The following is a 20,691-nucleotide window of genomic DNA, read 5'->3' on the forward strand; positions in this document are numbered from 1 at the left end:
TTCCAGACTGCCATCTGACTGGACAATCTATTGGGGTACTAGAGTGGCCATTTCCCAAGCAGTGGCCAAAGGCCTGGAAGGCCCTAGAAAGGGAAGGTGTTGTCCTCATGCTGAATGCAAAACGTTCCCTCTAGCGAAATGCTGGAGATTAAGAGGTGATGGCATGAACAGGACATGAAAGCTGGCTTCACTTACTTTTGTTTCCTGTCTGCTAATTTAGGGGCAAGCAGACAGCAATAAAGAGAACTGGATAAAGAGCCAAAAGACCTGCTTTCTGGCCTGGTTCTTCCATGAATTTTTCCTATGGCTGTGGGCAAGTCATTTAACCTTTCTGAGGGGGTTTCTTTTAAAATGAAGTGGTGGAACTAGCTGAACTCCAGGGTCTTTCTAGCCTAAAATTTCACTCTCTAATTCCAATTGGGTTGTGCTGGCTCTAAAATCGCATTTCCGGATTGGGAATCGTTTTCCAGATGTTAGAAGAAGTGGTCATAGATGCCCAGATCTGCCCAGCTCTGCACAGACAGGACATCTGGCCAAAGTCTAAAAGTCACAACTAACCCCCAGTGTGCAGCATATGAAAACAGTTAGGCAGGGTCGGCTCTTTTTCTTTCTCTGTTTATGCAAATACCCGGCTCAGCTTCTGTGGGGTTAATGGGCTTGGTTCCCTAACTGGCTGCCGCATCTCTAGTGTACCTATAGAGACAGGAAGGGCTCAGGCAGGGGAGTGATTTTCTTACTGAGCTGACTTTGTGGAAGTCATTCGCAAGGCTGTGAGAAGCAAATAATGGGGATCAGGGAACAAATTTACACTGAGAGGGTTTTGTTTTGGTGGGCCATGGTTGTAAGGATCCCACTCCTGGGTTTTGATAAAAATGGGTCTTTTGTGGGTATAAGACCCAGATGTTTAAATTTAGATGGAGAAAGGGCCGGGTGCAGTGGCTCATGCCTGTAATCTCAGCACTTTGGGAGGCAGAGGTGGGCGGATCACTCGAGGTCAGGAGTCTGAGACCAGGGGGGTCCAACATGGTGAAACCCTGTCTCTACCAAAAATACAAAAATCAGCCAGGTATGGTGGTGCATGCCTGTAATTCCAGCTGCTCAGGAGGCTGAGGCAGGAGAATCACTTGAACCTGGGAGGTGGAGGTTGCAGTGAGCCGAGATCATGCCACTGCACTCCAGCCTGGGAGACACAGCGAGACTCTGTCTCGAAAAAAAAAAAAAAAGATGGAGGTGGAGGGTGAGGGGAGTGGCAGATATTTCAAAGATTTATTTTTAGAAAAGACACTATTTAAACATTCTTAATGGATGTGAAATGGCTGGAGAGATTTGGAGCAGGACAGGGAAGCAGGCCTGGTGGGAGCTATGGTGATTTGCAGAGCATGCCCTGTCCAGACAGGGTACCCACCCACACTTAGCTCCCAACTTGCACCATCCAATAAGGTAGCCATGAGTTACATGTGGCAATTCACATTGGAATCAATTAAAATTAAATAAAAATTAAAAATTCAGTTTCTCAGTTGTGTAAGACGCACTTCAAGTGTTCAAGAGTCATGTGCAGCCAGGGGCTTCCATCCTGGATAACACAGAGATCCAATATTTCCCTCATCACAGAAAGTTCTATTGGACGGCGCTGCTGGAGAGATCCTAGCCACAGGCGGGCCCAGGGTTGCCAAAGCTTCTAGATATTCATTGGAAGTTGAATTATAAATTTTACATAAAATTACTTGAGTTTTAAATGTTGGCAACAAATTCTAATTATTTGTAGACATTGTAAACATTCTAATTATTTGTAAACAAAAAAATTAAAGAAAAATATAAAATCCCACATCTGCTGTTTTCATTCAACCCATGGGCCAGCAGTTGGAGTCCTCCGATTTAGTTATAAGTCAAAAGAAAATGGATTCTCTAGAGCTTTTTGACAATGAGTTTTAAGAATCCAAATGTGACCCTGGAGAAATGGAATCAATATTTCCTTCATCCCTGCTTCATCTACCATCCCTTACTTCAAAAAAAAAAAAGTTGTTTTTTTTTGTTTTGTTTTGTTTTTTTTTCTGGGTGCAGTGACTCACACCTGTAATCCCAGCACTTTGGGAGGCCAAGGCGGGCAGATCACTTGAGGTCAGGAGTTTGAGACCAGACTGGCCAACATGGTGAAACCCCATCTCTACTAAAAATACAAAATAATTAGCCAGACATGTTGGCGGGCACCTGTAATCCCAGCTACTTAGGAGACTGAGACAAGAGAATCGCTTGAACCCAGGAGGCGGAGGTTGCAGTGAGCCCAGATTCCACCACTGCACTCCAGCCTGGGTGACAGAGCAAGAGTCCATCTCAAAAAAGAAAACCTTTTTTTTCGTTTTTGTTTTTGTTTGTGTAGAGGTCTTGCTATGTTGTCTAGACTGGTCTCAAACTCCTGGGCTCAAGCAATCCCTCTGCCTTGGCACTGGGATTACAGGCGTGAGCTACCTCGCCTGGCCCATCCCTTACTTTTTAATACCTTCAAAGATAGAAAATGAAAGCTCAGGGAAAAGTAGGAATGTTGCTCCAATTCTTCCCAGCCTTGTGTCTCCATCACCTTCTCCACATCATCCTTCCTTCCATTAAGCCAATGGGTAGAAGAGGGCCAAATTCCTGTGAGAGCTCCTAGGATCTTGACTTTCAAGACTCAGGTCTATAGAAAAGCAGACGTTAGGCCACAGGTAAGTTGAGCTGTCCAGTCTTGGGCATCCCTGGTGGAAACGGCAGCAGCCGTGGCAGGCAGGTTTGGCTGTTCAAGAAGAACAAGGCTCCCTGGCTTGGAGGTCCATGAGTGTCATGGGATGAGCGCTGATCTAGAGGCAAGTTATTCACTAAACATGCTCAAATACTGGTCACCAAAGCCCCTGCTGTGAGCTGAGGGGATGGTGAAAGGGCAGAGGCTGACCATCAGGCAGGGGCGCCTTTGCAAATCAGCACAGAAGCCTGGTCTTGGGAGTGAACTGACCGCTGTAGGCATGTGGCTGCTCTACGGCATTTCCCCCGCCCTCCACATCTTGCCCTTGAAAGAAAACTCTCTGGAATCTTTCTTCAAACATGCAGAACTATTTTTCCAGTTTGTTCTAGGTGGGACAAAGCATTTCAAAAGATTGCTCCCAAACCAAGTTTGTCAAGTCTGAATTCCAGTGCAGAGACCCGGCAGCTGGAATCTGTGGCCCCTGGGGACAGCAAGACCACCATGACTTGCTGACTCCACCTAAGCGCTACTCACGGGAGAAGTTAACAGGAGGTTTGTTGATTCAAGATCCTTTGCTGATCAAAAACAATACAATTATCTTCTCCATATCCTCTTAACCCAGGAATGTACACCAATACATTTTCAACTTCAGAGATGAAACTAGCTTTTGGTTAACAGGAAAGTGAAATCAACTAGAAACCACAAGTTTCCCCCAGATTCTATGTATTTTAAAGGTGAAAGTGCTACTTATTTAAATGGAAAAAAAATTTAGATTTCAAAGTAATTTTTACTTTTTCCTTAAGCTGGGGTTCTCAAAACCAAGCTAATCATTTGAAGAGCATGACTGTCATGGAACTTGGAGTCTGGATGACTAAGAAGGAGGTGTGTGTTGAGCGGCACAAGAGCATTTATAGAAAACCCAGTTCCTTTCCTAGTATTCTAGGGGCTGAATGGAAGTTTCAAATGCTTTCTACAGAGTGCAATTTTAATCCTGATTGCATGAACATATCACAATTTACAGCACAGTACCAAAAGAAAAATATCTGGAGATATTTTAAGACTTTCATTAAGCCATGACAGTTCTATATTCAAAACTATGTCATGACTAAACACCCTGATAAAATGTTTGTAGCTCCCAGAGAAACCCAGGTGAAACATTTTATAAATAAATAAAAATGAGTCTGGTCTCTGTTGTAACACACCAATTTTCACTGTAGCTCTGATTTTGTTCCCTATTAAAAGGAGAAAGAAAGATCACCATTTAGCCAGAGAAATGCAAAATCAAAGGTAATGTGAAAAGTGGACCGGTTCAGTAAAATACTACGTTGTTCAACATTTAAAATGATTCCAGGACAACTATATCTTGTTCTGTTCGGAGACAAGCCATAACAGGGACTCTAGAGACTGGTGATGTGGGCTTCAATTCAGTTAATTAATTTCAACTCGATTTGGTTCCACATACTTTAACTGGTCACTTAGTATGTGCCAGGGGTGAGTGAGATGTGGATATAAAGCAGAGAAACAGTACAGAAGTATTTACCAACTTTACTTATGAGCGTCCCGATTGGGAGCCTGCTATTTGCTAGGCACACACCAACGATACCTCTTTTAACCGACACAGCTATTCTCAGGGTTGGGAATTACAGTTTCCATTTTTCAATAAGGAAATGAACCCCAAACCACCTAGTCTGGTAAAGATGAGCTGGAAGCTGGTTCTATGAGAGGACTCTAACCCCTCCAAAGCTCAACCACGGCTCTGTACCTTCATGTCTGGGGCAGTTTTTGTGGAACTGGATCTGATGCTGATTAAGCTGAGGTCATAAATTTAGATCTAAGCACCCTATGGGTCAGTATTTCAATAACTATGGTTTCTGAATTTTCTGGGCATTCACAACAGACAATAATCTCACTAGAGCATATAATTGTTTCTATGTATGTGTGTTCTGGTAGATGCTTTTAATTTTAATTGGAATTTTTGTTAAGGGCAGGGGCTCAGATATCAGGCAGAACTGGATCTGAGTTCAGAAAGAGTAGTCCCCTTGTACTTGCCACTGTGACTCTGGGCAAGTCAGAACTTTTCTAAGCATCAGTTTCCTGACTGGTGAAATGCAGTTCCTAGGATGTGCCTCATAAAGTTGTGGTGAAGATTTAATTGAGATGCCTCATTCTACTGACTTACCATGGTGCCTGAAGATGCTCAAAAATAGAAGTAGACTCCAAAAAATAGTAGATGCTCAAACATGGAGGCTCTAACAAGAATAATATAATCATACTAATAATTATTGTACCATGGTACTATATATTATTGTTACATCATTATTATTATTCGTTAATCCTCTGTCTCTGCATCCAGAGGAAGCTCAGCTGAAGTGGCCAACACACTGCGACTTGCATTAAACTCTGGGTTCTCTGAAGTGGGCAACATTGTGCTTGAATGCCCTAACACCCTGTACCAGGACACCAACCCCGCTCTAGAAGAGTGAGCACATCCTTACCTAGGGTTCAGGACTGCTGTCAATTTGTTTCCACTGCCTTCCTCTTGTACCAGAAAAGGACCTTTTCCCCATTCACTCTTCTGCGTCTACCTGTGGGGTTCTGCGTCAGGCCACGTTGAACCCACCAGGATATGACTGAATTAGAACTACCCTAAAAGTCTGGTTAGTTCTACTATTGCTTTAACTCTTCAAATTCTCCTCTCTAAACATGGGCTCGGCGGCCTCAGTTACACCAGTTGATCCAGGGGCCTGGGGAACAAGAACCAGGGCAGGTGGGGCGGCTCTTGTGATGAAGACGTGGAGCTAGAGTCACCTCTTGTTTTTCACCCTCATAGGCATAAAACCAATTACAACTGCTGTAACATCAAAGGCAATTTGGAGACGAGTTTAACCCTTGAGAAGAGCTCCTCAGAAGGTGAGACACGGGGGATTCGTGATTGCCCTGGGGTGTCCTTGCTTAGGTTCGGGCGTCCTGGACTCCACATCACTAAGCGCTCTCTGTGTGCCTGCTCCATCCTGCTGGTGAGCTCTGGCCCATGGAGCTCAGCCTGCCAAGCACCTGCTCACTTCAAGCTTTACTGTACCCAGCGCCCAGCACTGTGCTGGCCACACAGTGTGTCTTTGCTTCTTGGATGGGTCAGCACAGGGGCCACATGGGCTGGCAGTTAATGTAAATTGGTGGGGGTCAGTGGCAGAGTGGGGTCTACATGCCCCATCCAAAGAGGATAGGTGCTCCTCAGCCACAGCTGACTGCAATGCAGAAATGCCGGCCCACAGTTGCCAGTGCTTCTGGTTTTTCCAGAGAAGCTGGAAATCTGGGCGTTTATGTAACATATCTCAATTTTTAAATGTGAAATGCTAATTTCAATTTTTAAAAAACACTCCGCAGGACAAAAGAAAAATCTCACCTACGGGAGCAATATGGTCTGTGGTCTAGTTTGTAGCCTCTGGTTTAAAGAGAGCTAAAAGCTGGATCATCCCTTGATTCTGTCACAGACAAACATTTGCCCTCCCCCAATCTCCTAACTAATACCCAAAACTTAATGGTGGGTTTTGAAAGGATGAACTGTGCTTGGGATTCCCAATCTTACCAGGGGCTCCCTTCTGAACAATTGCATATAGGTGCCCAATGTGGACAGAAACACGGGTGAGGAGTCCCAAATTCCCTGTTACTGCCAACTTGCTGCTGTCTTCAGGCAAGTCTCCCAGCCAGGGCCAGGCCTAGGGTGAACCAGGCGAGGGGCTCGGGGTGCAGAATGCCAGGCGGCATGGGCCTCTCTCCAGTGCCTGCTCCCTGTGTCTTAATCTGGACAATGAGAGGTCATCCTGGAGACACCTAAGGTCCCACCAGCGCCAGCCTATAATAATGTCAATGAATTTCCAAAATTGGCAAGTGACATAAATGGGAGTGAGAGCTTCCAAACAGCACACGCTGGTTATCTATGGACCTGTTGGGATCTCCAGGCCATTTACCTGGCACCAGTGATTTCTCAAGGGCAGACCAATCACCGGGAGATGAGAGCATTTTCAGGATGTGTTTCTGTTATCTGTGGTCCGGCATTTTTGACAATGTATTTATTGAACTTCTGACTTGCTACCTTTAGTCAAGGGACAATGTCCAGAAGTATTTTTTATTCTCCCATAATACTATTGAGAAACAATTCATGACATATGTTATTAATGAGGTTTTCTCATTTTTGTTTAATTTGTCCCTATTTTTTTTTTTTCATTAGAGTTAAGCATTTTTTTTTTTTTCTGACCCATAATGGTACATTGGTCAGGGAGGTGCCACTATAACTGGTGAAATGCCTGGCCATCCTCAGCCTGGCTGGTATGGGCTAGAAACCCAGGGCTCAGTGCACCAGCACAGTGCATCCTGACCACACAGAGCCAGGAATGCAGTCTTGGCATATTCAACTGCAGTATAAGCATGACTTACTTGGAAAAAACCTAGTGTTGTATGCGAATTGCCAAAAGCATAGAACAGGTGGAAATTAAAGGGCAATGATTTGAGTAACAGCAGAGGGTCTGACTCACAGAGGCTCGGTCCCTCAATTAAGAACCTGAAATGCCAAGAACTTGAGGCTGTATTTTTTTTTAGTGGGGGAGACAGTTCTAGAAAATAGGGCCCCCGAACTGTGGAGTGCCAAAGTCTATGGCAATGGCCATGAGTGGGAATAAATCATCTCTGGGATGACAAGTGTAGCAGTGAAAAAGCAGGATGAGTTCCTTACTCCTGCAAGTTTGATTTACCTTCAACTTTGTGGGCACCCGTTAACTGGGTAAAGGGAATGACAGGGCCAATTTCACAAGCCTGTGAAAGGCTCCGACGTTCTCCCCAGCAGGATTGTGAGTCATTGCTAGTTTGCCTCCATCAGTTCTTGAGGCCAGTTCACACCACCCTGCAGCCCACACCCGCCATGCTTCAGGGCAGCCAAACACCATGACAGCCTTGGCAACATGCATCCAAAAGGCAGCTTGGTAGAATGGTTAATCACACAGACTCTGCTGCTAATTAGGTTACTTGCCTTCTCTGAGATGGGCTACTTTTTTTGTAAAAGCAGGGTGAGGGTAACAGTAGCTCTATTGAGAGATTGTGAGGATGGCAAGAGCTAGGGCACGTAAAAGCACTGGTGGTATCGCTGGGCTTGAGTAACTGCTAGCGATTTTCATTTTCCTCATTATTCCTCCTCCGTAGTGGCACGGAAGGAATGAGAAGTTTTGCCCCCCATACTATGCTTTTCTTCTTGGAAAGGGGAGGGGATGGCTCCTTTCCCTGTCCACCATACTCTGCACTGGACATCCCCCATTGGGAATGAGTCAAAAGTGAGGTTGAAGTGGGCAGATTTCAGTCTTTCCCAACCTTGTACCAGTTCATTTCTTCTCATAGTCAGTGGTTCCCTCTCAGGCTCGCCTCCAACTTTCTCATTCAATGTAACTGGTAAAACCATCGTCAGCCTCGATGGAAAGAAGTTTTATGGTATTTCCATCCACAGGAGGGATGGAATAACAGGGTTATTGCATGTGAAATACTTCTACTCACAGTTGACATCCATACACTTTCCTTAAGTTAATTTGAGAGCTTTCTGGGACAACCAATGTGTCTTTCCTTGATTTCTACTTCATGCTGCCTAGTGTCAGAGAAAACACACCCGAAACATTACATTTTGTCTTCTTAATTTGCAGACTTTGAAGCTTCAGATATTTTAAAATGCTCTTGCTGGGGATAGGATGTTTTGAACTCTCCTCTTTCACTCAGAAATTTATCAAGCTAATGTGTGATACTGTCACTGAGTTCCTATTTATTATTTCATTGCCAGGATTCTTTATGGAGCCTAAATTGTGATTACAGAGAAGCATTAGAAAATGTCAATGTGTGGATGAGATTTGGAAGGTCTAGGGGTGGGGAGGGGAGGTTCTTTAAATGGAGATGTCAGCTCCAGCCAATTTCAGAATGGCTCACCATTAAGATGGATGGTTTCAAAGCCATGTGCCTCTGCTGGAAATTAAAAACCCACGGAATAACTGATTATGATTAATTTTAAGCAGTTAGCCATGTGAAGCCAAATGAGAGTGTCTTTAAAACAAAGCTATTGATCTGGCTTTGTTTGGAATTGAGAAGGTAAACTAATCAGATCCTATGGGCTCTTTGCAATGATAAGGAATGAGAACTTTTTTTTTTTCTTTCAGTCACAGGTTTTTAAAGCTTCAACTTGGAGACACCTGGTGCATCTGGATACCTTTTTTTTTTGTATCTGAGTAGAGGAGAGTTGTCCAAATCTGTCCTGGGCAAGGGCTTGATGGGGGTGAGGGTGTACAGGGGCAAAGTTAGGAAAGTAGAAGGGATGGCACTTATGAGAGCCCCTCCTATGTAGTACATACATTGTCTGTTTTTAAAAGTTGGGGAGACAGACTCAGAGAGATTAAGACACTTGACCCAAGCCCCACCCAGGTGTGTCTCGCTGTAAAGCCCTCTCTTCTCCCTCAGACTGCCTTCCTGGTGAGGTAAGACAACACTGTTCCTAGCACAGAGAATGAACATGAGGACCGTCAGGTTGTCACAGCTGTTTTGTGGCAGCTGGTGACTTCCATTTCCTGGTCTCTTCCCAAGGAATTTTCTTATCTTTCTCATTCTCTCTGTCAAGGGAGGAAAAAGGTGATGTGCTCTGAGCAGCCCTTTCTACAAATGCTATTTTGCAGGCAGGGAAAATCCTGCCTACCCTTCTCAGCCCCAGCCTCCTGATAAGAGGAGTCCTAGGTTACTAAATTTGGGCTGGCATCCTCTCCCTCGCAGACAGGCATTTGTTGCCAGTTCCAGGGTCAGAGTTTGGGTGAGGAGAGACAATCTATCTCAGAAATGACAATCTGACCTCCCTGGCTGTGGGTCCTGTCTTTTCTGGACCGGGAATTCTCGGCTTTCATCTGATTTCAAGCAGCTTGCAGCATCAGCATCCTCTTTTATTTCCCGTGATTCCTCTTGGAATCACCTTCCTCTCAAATAACGTGGAGAGGCTCTCTCCAACCCGTTGCTAGTGTCTGCGGGGCTAGGTGAAGAGGAAGGCGGAGGGAGGACATTTCATTCATTCTTTCACATACAAAGGAATGCTTTAAAATATTCATTCACCTGTTTATTTGGCATTCATTGATTCTTCTGGAATCAGAGATAGGTAACCTGTGACTGTGTAATTTTTTATTTTTAGGAGGATGCTTGAGAAACCCCACTCTGCTATCAGTCACTGGCTAGAATCGTACCATGGGAATTATTTTTAGAACCAAGCAGCTACAGAATTTGGAAAGGGGAAGTCACTCCCAAGACAGAGCAACCAACCCTTTCATTTTACAAATGAGGAAACTGAGGCTCCCAGAGCCGAAGAGACTTGCCCAAGGTCACACGACTAATCAGTGGTAGAATCCGGACTCAACCACACATCTCCTGACAGAAGTGACCCAAGTTCTTCTGTGCTGTACTGCCTTCCTCTCTGGGCTTCTCTAAATCAGGCACAGCTAGAAGTGTAGCTCTGGTGAGAATAACCAAAATGTTTTCTTACACAATTCAACTTTAGTTGGAATGACCCCAACATGACTCCTAGCTGACTTTCCTCCTGGGAGTCGCGTTTTCTTAGTTAGACTCATTTGAAAATCCAGAGCTCAGAAAGGCAGCCACACGTTCTTTTTAGACAAGGTGTACAGGGTGGGATTATGGGGAAGGGGCTGCTTCCTCTCAGCTTCCCCCATTGCCCACCTCCCCCTCCCCCTGCCCACACCACCCCCGGCCCCTTTAAGGTCATGGTCACTGTTTAAAGTTTGAATTGAAGCCTGAGATGAGATCCCAGGAGCAATGGCAATGACTGGGCTTTCCCAGGCTGTGTGGCGTTCCCCTGCCCTGTGCCAAGGTCCCTTTCTGATTCAGGTAATTCCAGCTGACCTCCTGGCAGTAACCCCTCTCTCTCTGGCCCCCAACCCGGACCCTGTCTCCCGGTGTGCCCGCACTCAAACACACTGTCCCTGATGCTGTGGCAGGCTCTGGGGGGGTCTGCTCCAGCCCATCTGTTTCTCCCAGCAACAAATACTGCGGGAGCACTGGGGGAAAAGGAGAAAGACTCAATTGAGACTTAATTAGCAGGAACCCCAGTTTGTGGGAGGTAAGAAATCACACTTGGCTGCCTGCAAACACTTTGACCAAGGTGAGCCGGAGGGATCCCCTGGTTCCCAATTTTAATAGCACTGCAGCAGAAGACCAGAAATGCATCCACACAGACCCTCCTGCACACACTCTCCCCCTCTCTCCTCCCCACAGGGACACACACACATACACACACAGGCACGCACACACAAGGCAGCGATCGCAAAATCAACTCACAGGATCTCCAAATCGCGCAGCGCTCGGAAGGCTCCATCTTCAATGCAGCTGATGTGGTTGTTGTCCAGTTGCCTGTGGAAAAGCAGGGGAGAGCATGAAGGCTGAGCGGGGGCAGTGTGAGGGGCCGGCGGCCCGGGCCACCCGAGTGCCTGTCCCTCCACCCCCTTGCAGGCGCTGCTGGTCCCCGCCAGGAGCTCGTGCAGAGCCAGCCTGTCTGCCACGCTGCTCCGTCTCTCCTCTCTGACTGTCTGAGAGAACTACACAGACGAGCGCACCAAAAGGCTGTCAGGTCTCAGTAAATATTAATTGCGCATTTTTTTTTTTTTTTTTTTTTAGGCAGAAGGGAGTAATTTCATTACATTAGGGCATCCAATCCATTACGAGCTCTTACCGTCATGTCACTGAAACAATTTCATTAAGCTAAAGGCCTGTAAATCATTGGAGGTCACTGCTCTGCCCTCCGCGACCTCCCAGAATGCTTTTTTCCTCTCTCCCGTTCCCTCGTCTCCCTTTTACTGGAAGTTGCAGTCTTCTGCTCTGACACAGTGCTAAATCTCAAGGCTTTATCTGCCCAAGAGCGGCAAGGGTGCATGGGGAATATACCAATTCCAAATTAGACTCAACTAATCTAATTTTATAGTCTTTTTATTATTCTAAGCACCAAATGTCTGTGGTGGTTTGATGCCTCTGTGCATTGTTACGGGGCCCATCTGGTAGGTCATTCTATTGAAGCATTTTCTGACTAAATACAGATTCCCTCAAACTGCACCAACCATCATCGACATTAAAGAAATTCATTGATGGAAGCGTTCATGAAGAGGGGAAGAAGGAATATCGTTATTGCCTTAAAGATGCACCACTTTGATTTAAATTGGGGAGAATTAAATGCACCTATTTCCAGACTCCTTTTTTATTTCCCTTTCCATCCTGTGAGTGTGAAAATAATGTCTCTTAAAAAGATGCCTTGACTAAAATACATTCTAGTTGGAGACTGAACTATTTTAGTTGAGGGATAATACATAGATATCGGGGTTTTTTTTTTCTAAATCAAAATATATATAATGTGTAAGTCAGGATATCAACCATGATCACACCCAAACTTAAATAGCATATATTACATACATAACCCATTTTATTCCTTCAAAAAAACATAAAAAAGCAACAAAAAAGGTGTTATACAGGAATTGGTTATTGACACCAGATTGTCATACTCTGTCTGCAGAGAACACCATGGTCTTCGGGGCTGCAGGACAGGTGAAAAGAACTATGGCTGTGCTAAAAAACTCCTAGACTCTTTTAATTTTCTCCACCTCTCAGGTGGAGGGATTTCTTGGTGTTGGAATTTTCACGTGTAACTTGAGCTAAACTATCCCAGGACAACCCTCCACAAAAGACATGTCAAAGCTACCTTCGGGAACCCTCTCCCGGGCTTTATTTTCTACTGAAGGAAGGCAGGATTAAAATTAAAATACTATTATCTTTGGGAAAGTATCCAGATGTAGAATTGCATAAATGCACACAAATAAAACGCAATAGAGTGATACCGTGCATTACAACAGACAGACTCTGTCATGATATTATGGAGAATTATTAACGCATCATCTCAATAGATGCTCATGATAGAAGATTTAGATATTTAGAATAAGAAAATAAACAGTCCACGGGCATCTCGAGAAGCAGAAGCACATTTTCGGTTGGCGAGTTCTGTATCTAGCGTTCAAAGTTCTCACTGATGCCCACCCACACGGAGTCTCACCACGTCTTCTCGACCCCTAATTCTTCTGGAGCCTTTCTTTACGCGAGTTTGTTGAGCCTCTTTTTCATAGATTTCTTGTAGTGTTGGGGCTGCCGACTCCCTGCAGAGGTTCTATGAAGGCAGTCTAGTCCTGCTGACCAGCTTCTAGATTTATCGTCAGCTCAGAGGCCGGTGAATCAACAACCCCTACCCCACGCCAAGGCCACCAAACCTTACCAAGCAGAAATGCAGTGGAGTTGGCTTTTGGCTTCAAGAAACTGTTCAATGAACATGCTGAATTCGGCAAAAATGGCACCATCCGCCTAAGTAGAAAAGGATCTAAATCATCACATTGGGAAGTCCGGGGTGTGTAGAGATGGCAGTTTGTGGTGCATCGGTTTTCGTGCAGACATTTCATAAAGGTCCTTGCTATTAGTATATTATTTATTTACTGGATTTGTGAAGCATTTTCTATTCCTTTTCTTTTTGAGAACACCAGAAATCAAACAGGAGACTCTAAATGTACAGAATTTTACGTGGAAAGAATGGAATCTGCAGGGAAGAAGAAAATGCCATAGAAAGAAGAGAATAAACCAAAGTGGGAGAAAGAGAATAAAAAAGTATGTGGTGAGGGGAGATAGCCAAAAGATTTCTTAAAAAGACTAAACACACACTATTAAATATGCCATCACAGTCCTGCTACTCAGCAAACTGAAGTGGTGGGGACGAGAGTCTTCAAGAGGGCTCTGATCATTTTCAGGCTAAAAGCAGAGACATCTAATATGTTACTAATTACGTGACATTTAAATATTTTCAGTGGGTGGCACAAGTTGACATCAAGTTTATTTGCAATGGGGAAAACTGAGCTTCACTATAAGCATCTCTGTGGGTGTATTTTATAGACTATTTTAAAACACAAAACATCAAAATTTAAAATATTTATGCGTAAGTGTGCTTTTCTAGAAGACATTTATTATAACTGAGATTGTCTCCTTTTGTTTTAACCACAGATAAATGAAACAGACAGGGTATTCCAACCATGATGGTCAAGGAGCCATTCTCAAGACAAGATGCCACATTCATTACCAGGGTCTTCAAGGGTTTAACACCTATGGGGGCCCCATAAGGTAAACAAAAACCACAGCGGTTACTCCACCTCCCAGCTCTTATATCTCCATGGCACCGTGCATCAGCGTATTCGTAAAAAGCCCAATTAGTTGTCCATGAGCATTCCTGATACTTCATGCAAATACACTAGGTCTCTAAAACAAAGTAAATACACACTTGGTTCAGACAGGTTTCTTTTTCTTTGCAAAATGACACCTCAGCGACATAAAAGTTAGTCCTGACGCACAGGAGAAGGGAGGCAAAATAAACACAAGCCCAGCATTTCTTTGAGGATGGTGGAGTGGAGCGTTACTAAACACACAGAGAACCTTCCGAAGCTGAGGCCAAAACATTTGATTTAGCAGTTTGCTTCTGGGGGTTGATGTGACTGGAGGCCGCTGATGTGTATTCTAAGCTCTCAGGTCAAAGGTCCATATCGTGCCTTTGAAAGGCCTCCTTCAAAGACCCTCTCAAAAACAAATCAACAAAGCCCACTGCCTACCCTGCAACATGCACGCCATTACTCGGGAGGCATCTGCAAAAAGGGCTTTGGAAATGTGAGCAGAGAGAACTCAGCAGTTGGAGGATGTCTGAGAGCTCTCTTTCGATTTTTCCTGGGCCGTAAGAAGTGTATTTCCCACAGCTGCTGAATCTTTGCTTCTTATCATGCAACATAACTTACCCCAGTGCCTAGTGCAGTGCCAGCCACTTCACAGATGGTCACCAATGGTTGCACAATGAATCTTTCTAGGAAAAGGTGTCAGGACTGAGCCCAAGCCATATGGAATAAAGCTCTAAGCCATATCGTCATGACTGTGGCCCTGTGGCCCTTCTAGTGACAACAATAAAGACTGAGCCCTCCTGCTGTGCCTGTACAGGGCTAAGCACCTTCCCTGCTTCCTTGTCTTTCTGAGACACAGACCTCTATCAGGGAGCCCTTGCGAAGGAGACTTGAAATAAAACAAGATTTCTATGGGTCCAGGATGAAGATGGGGAACGGGAAAGGCAAGAGATTTTGGGAAGGCTGGTTATTTTTTTGGAGGCCACTTTTATTGTCTTCTACTTTATACAGGATACTCAATTTGATGTACACTCCCCTGTCTCTGAATAAGCCAAGAAGCCCCAAAATGTTTCATGATATTAAATTAACTGCTCTAATTTCCTCAGGAAGCTCGAATTTCGGCAAACAATATATGAGTGCTAAAATGATACCAGAGTCCATTTAGAGAGGAATCCTCCGACAAGCACTAAATGCAGACACCCCGAGAGCAGCTTTCTGACTACTGTATTTTTATACTCTGAGAATATAAACAAGGCAGAAAGGAAAGCCAGCATGAGTGAGGACTTAAAATAATCTCCGCAAACGGCAGACTGGGAGATAGCACTTTTGTAAGAACTCCCATTAGTAAGCATAATATACTCCTATTATCACAGTTCATCTCTTTCAATTACAATGTGAAATTTCGTAATTGAAGCAGGATTAGAAATATTTTTGTGCTTCAAAAATTAAAGCAGCCTATCTAAATCCTTTACAAAGGGTTAAAAAACTGACTACAATTTAAAAAGCTTCTAACTATCTCCCAACAATAACCAAAAACAGAAGAAAGAGATAAAGAAAGAAGGAAAAGAAAAAGAATTTTTTTTAAATTCAGGATTTCTATGATGCATTTAAGTCCCCATGAAGAATACCTTGAAAATAGATATCTCCAGAAATAGGCTTTGGGTATCTGGAAGAAAAGTCGAATTCCAAACTAGGTATCTACATGCAAGGTCTGCACATCAGGGGATACCCATCCAGTTGTTCACTCCTCATCCAGATGTTCTGGGGGCCCAGCATCTCATCAGGTGGATGGTTAAACTTAGCCTGAGGGCACTGTCCCTCCAGGGGCCCCAAGTCCAGCAGCAGTGTCCTGCTCTGAGCTTCTGTTCATGTTCCTCCTCCTGCTAAATGGGAGAAGCAGCTAAGGCTCAGCATCCTGTAGAGTTTAACAATTTGCTAATTTCTGAATAAAGCTATCCCTACCAAATGTGCCAGGTAAGTGTGGGGACTTCTGTATGAAATTCACAAGGGAAGCCTTACTAGAAACCCAAAGCAAGTCAACAGTCATGAAATCCAACAATGAATTAACCCATAAGAGTAACATAGTACTATTAGATGTTCACACTGTCTTAGGTAGTCAGGATGAAGAATAAAGTATAAGACATCCTTTGAAAATATTTGGAAGTTGCCAACTGTGGTTTTTACAGCTCAATTATATTGAAAGGTTTAAGGGAATTTAAACACCTAAACTATAATAATTTGAATTAGTTTTTGATGAAATATATATATGTTCATCAATGCACATATTCGAGGTATTCTTTTCCTAGACTGAGGAGAAATAGAATATTGTAACTGTAAAAAGAAAACCGGGGGAATCCCTGCTTTCATGAAACAAGGCAGAAGACAAAATGTGAAGGCGCCTTGACGTGCTGTTTCTTTCCTCCCTATTATCCAATTGTCCTTTAAGCAGAGAATAGGGAATCTAGAAGCGCTTTTGAAGGTTGTTTTTTTATGACAGTCTAACATTCTAAAAAATCATTATTGAAGAACAAATTATAGAAGCATTTGTCTGCTGCTAGCTGGGGTCTTTGAAAAAAATAAAGCTCAAGGTTATTTTAACCGACAAAAGGAAAAAAAATTATCTTCAAAAGAAACGCATATACTTCATATAACTGAGTACTGGTTACACTTCCTCAGACAAATCAAACACTTGATCCAAGCCACGATCTGCTAATGAATTGTCACTGCTTCTCATCATTTGAGGGCTACTGTAATTCTACATTAAAACAACATCTCAAATGAGCAAAACGAGGTGAATCTATCATTTTGCTCATTTTGTACACTTGCCCAACAGACCCTAGAATACATATAGATATGTTTACTGATGCATGAATTATTTAAGTATCCACAAAGACCCCTGTCTATAAAACTGACAACTCTATGCCTATTTTTCCTACATATGTAGTGACATGTAATACTGTGTCCATGTAAATACAAATATATATAACTGGTAAAGCAATTGTTGACCTCTGACATTTAATGTGGTATAGCCAGTTACATTTACAGAGATACTTAGATAATTGATTGTTAGCATTCCAAAGACTTCAACCAACCAAATCTACTTTGTAAAGGACAAAGTCCTAGGTGAATTAAGCTCTCTGATCAGAATAGCCTGCCTAGAACTTAGTTGGAAATTGAACAAGTCTATTTCAATAAATGTCGTTATGCATACTTTGCCACATAGCTAGCATAACACCTTCTATTTCGTATAGATCATAATGCTGTTCAACATATGCAACTTCTCAGCAGGAGAATAACTGCATCCACTCCAGTAGATGCTCCTGAAAGCAAGCTCTGCAATAATGCAAACAGCGATGATGGATTAGCCACAAAGAGGCTCACCAGACCTTGGAGAATAAAGAGGTGTTTTACACATCACTGGGAAATATCAATAACTCCACTTCTGTGTTTACATAGTTTCCTGTATGTTGGGCATTTGGCAAATGAATTTGTGTTGAAAAATGCAGGGGGAAGATCCCTGCAAACCACTTTATCATTAAAGATAGGGCCGGGTGCGGTGGTTCACACCTGTGATCCCAGCACTTTGGGAGGCCGAGGTGGGCAGATCACGAGGTCAGGAGATCAAGACCATCCTGGCTAACATGGTGAAACCCCATCTCTACTAAAAATACAAAAAATTAGGCTGGGCACGGTGGCTCACGCTTGTAATCCCAGCACTTTGGGAGGCTGAGGCGGGCGGATCACGAGGTCAGGAGATCGAGACCACGGTGAAACCCCGTCTCTACTAAAAATACAAAAAAATTAGCTGGGCGTGGTGGCGGGCGCCTGTAGTCCCAGCTACTCGGAGAGGCTGAGGCAGGAGAATGGCGTGAACCCGGGAGGCGGAGCTTGCAGGGAGCCGAGATTGCGCCACTGCACTCCAGCCTGGGCGACAGAGCGAGACTCCGTCTCAAAAAAAAAAAAAAAAAATTACGGGGGACAAGCAGAGATCCCACTTAATTTTGGCGAGTTTAAATTTGAAACAAATTTCTGGCATTTCTAGATAAATAAAAGAACAACAGTAACAAAAGAAACAAATCCAAAGCAAATCAAACGAAAACACCCCATATTCACAGCGAGAGAGTATCATTTGTTTTCCACCAACTTTTAGACCAGGGGACCAACGAAGTTTGGTTACTGTTTGCAAAATGTGCTGTCACACTGAGGCTTGCCTCAAATCTACCTGCATCCTGTGGTCGTCCCCATGTTTGGACCAAAGGGTTTTAAACCTCGGTGGACCAACTCCCCAAGGTTTGCATGGGGCTTCCCTGTTTTAGCATTGAAACTCCTGCGTTCAATCCTGGGAAACAAATCAATTCCAGGCAAAATGCGATGGCTGCCTACCCTGTTATATCCCATGGGGCTGACTCAGTTGAAAATAGATTTATTCTTGGCATTTCATTCCCTCAACCATATCCCTAAACCTTAAAATGTCTGTTGACTTGCAAACCCAGCTTGCAGTTCTGTTGGCTCTAAAAGGCTCCTCACTGCAGCTTCTGTAAAATGGGCTGCCCCTTTGCAAACACACCCATTACAAGGCCAGGGGGAACCTTGAAAGTCACTGAAACCTTGGGCCTTGCATTCTCTGCCTTCCTCATTGGGAATTAGAATTTCTTTGTAAGAAGTATCAGTGTTTTACTCGCTGGCCTTGCTGATGTCATGAATACTCAGAGGCTGGACAAATAAATGGCTGTCTCCATAGTGATGGGGGCAGGTTTGTGGTTTCCCTAGTTACACTCTTGAGCGATAACCATCTGTGGTTCCTCCCCAGCAGAGGCGCAGGAGGGAGGAAGAAGCGAGAAACTGGGAAGATGAAATGTGCTTTTGTTAACGGGCATGAAAAGTTATCTCCCACATCTCTGTTTTTTACTCTGTTTTTCTAAATCACCCAGCACAAACTGTAGTGAGGTAGTTTTTTTCTTTTTATCCCCATGGGGGTTTCAGAAAATTTTTCCCACTGGGCTCTAAAGATTAAACGATTCCAGCTGCGTGAATATGATCACTAAGCAAGAGCCAGAGCTGAGATATTTCTTCCTGGATAAGAGGTCAGTGCCCAGGTGAGATGTTAGTTTTCATTCAAATACAAGATTGCAAACATCCCCATTCTGGGTCGAGGACACCAATCGGCCCATCCTGGGGAGCGCTCCCTGAGAGTGCACTGAAACCACATCATCTCCTTCAGTGTCGAGAGATCTTTGTTTCCCTTTAAAAACATCACATAGATCACTCATCAAGAAAATTAAGACTTTTGAATTTATTCACATTTCTAGCCCATACTAACTAACCCTTTGAAGGCTCTCTTTATTGGCTACCCATTTTTTTCTTACAAAAATGGAAGACTAGGGCTTGTATAATTTGTAACTATGCAAACTAAGTGATTCACATCCATGCCCCCGAGTCTCAGTTGTAAAAAGCAGATAACATTTAGTCCAAAAGGAATTTCTTCGTATTAATGAAATGTGTGCACTCTGAAAATGTATTTGTGGCATTGCTTAATTTTATTTGCTTTAAAACAAGTAATATTAAATTTAGGAATTCTTTTTTTTTACATAATCTCCAAGCTGTCTTTCAGCTCTGAAGTTATATGACCTGAAATTGCTTTCTTATGAAATTCTAAAAACATTCTTGTTCATCTAACTTAGACCCTTCTGTGATTTGAACCTATCTCTTCATCCCTTCTTTTTCCATCCCAGACCAAAGAATCTATTATTTGAGATATTCAATATATTCTTTCTGGACTAAGGGCAGCAGTTCAGACTCACATGCTTTTCGTACTTCTCCCGCTGTTACGAGATTGAAATACAAGAAGCCACCAAAAACCTACACCAAAGAAAATACAAATTGCTTCCTTACTAAAAGAAGGATACCAATGTGTGCACATATTCACAATTTCCATAGTTCAGACAACTAAGGAGAGAAATTGCAAAATTTAATCTCATTTCTTGGTGGCTACTTCAAACTAATAACCAATCAAGTAATGTACCACCTAAAATAGTCAAATGCCACACCATCTATGGCATATAAGTTCTTAATCTTAACATTCCGTAAGCTGTACATGGACTTTCAGTGGCTCCCTGTGGCTGACGTTATAAATTGTAGCAATCCCAGAACTATCACAACCATGATAATAACTGCACACAGCATTTATTCAACACTTACTAAGCATCAAGTATTGAACTGGGCACCTTTTAAATGTCTTATGCCAGTCTGATCTCACAATAATTCCTACAGAAGAAAGTGAGGTACTGAGAGCTACGTCTCTAAACTTGGCATTGAACCCAGTTCTGTCCATGCTCACGATGACTGTTAAGAGATGCTGCTCCTCTGGAAACAGCCCAGACTCCTTAGCATGACATTGCTACACCTCCCTCTGTGCAATATGTGAATACACCAAGTACTTTCATGTTTCCACGTTCACTTATGCTTGTCCTTGCCCCCTACCCTGTTTGTGAAATCCCTCCTCATTCATCAAGGCCTTCCTCAAAGGCCACATCCTCTAGGAGACCTTCCTGTACAAACTCAGCCAAAATGAACTGCTCTTTCCAAGCTCTCATGACCCTTCGGTCATCCCTTCATTCAAGCACTTACTTCACAGAGTAGGACGAATTGTGAATACAGGAGAAAACCGAGGTTCAGAGAGGTTGTTATGTGGCATCCAAAAGGAGCTCGGCTAGTACATGG

The 20,691-nt window shown here is 43.5% G+C and overlaps 1 protein-coding gene across 2 annotated transcripts in view; it reads right to left on the bottom strand.

Annotated features, from left to right (window-relative positions):
- SLIT3 (slit guidance ligand 3) overlaps window positions 1-20,691 on the bottom strand; it is a 652,947-nt gene that overhangs the window by 179,084 nt on the left and 453,172 nt on the right. For both annotated transcript variants that reach the window (XM_032158593.2, XM_032158594.2), the window contains exon 6: window positions 11,069-11,140. In XM_032158593.2, the coding sequence (XP_032014484.1) occupies window positions 11,069-11,140 (72 nt within the window). The remainder of the gene's footprint in view (window positions 1-11,068; window positions 11,141-20,691) is intronic.

This window comes from Hylobates moloch, unplaced genomic scaffold, assembly GCF_009828535.3.
Source record: "Hylobates moloch isolate HMO894 unplaced genomic scaffold, HMol_V3 SCAFFOLD_6, whole genome shotgun sequence".
NCBI classification, from domain to species: Eukaryota; Metazoa; Chordata; class Mammalia; order Primates; family Hylobatidae; genus Hylobates; species Hylobates moloch.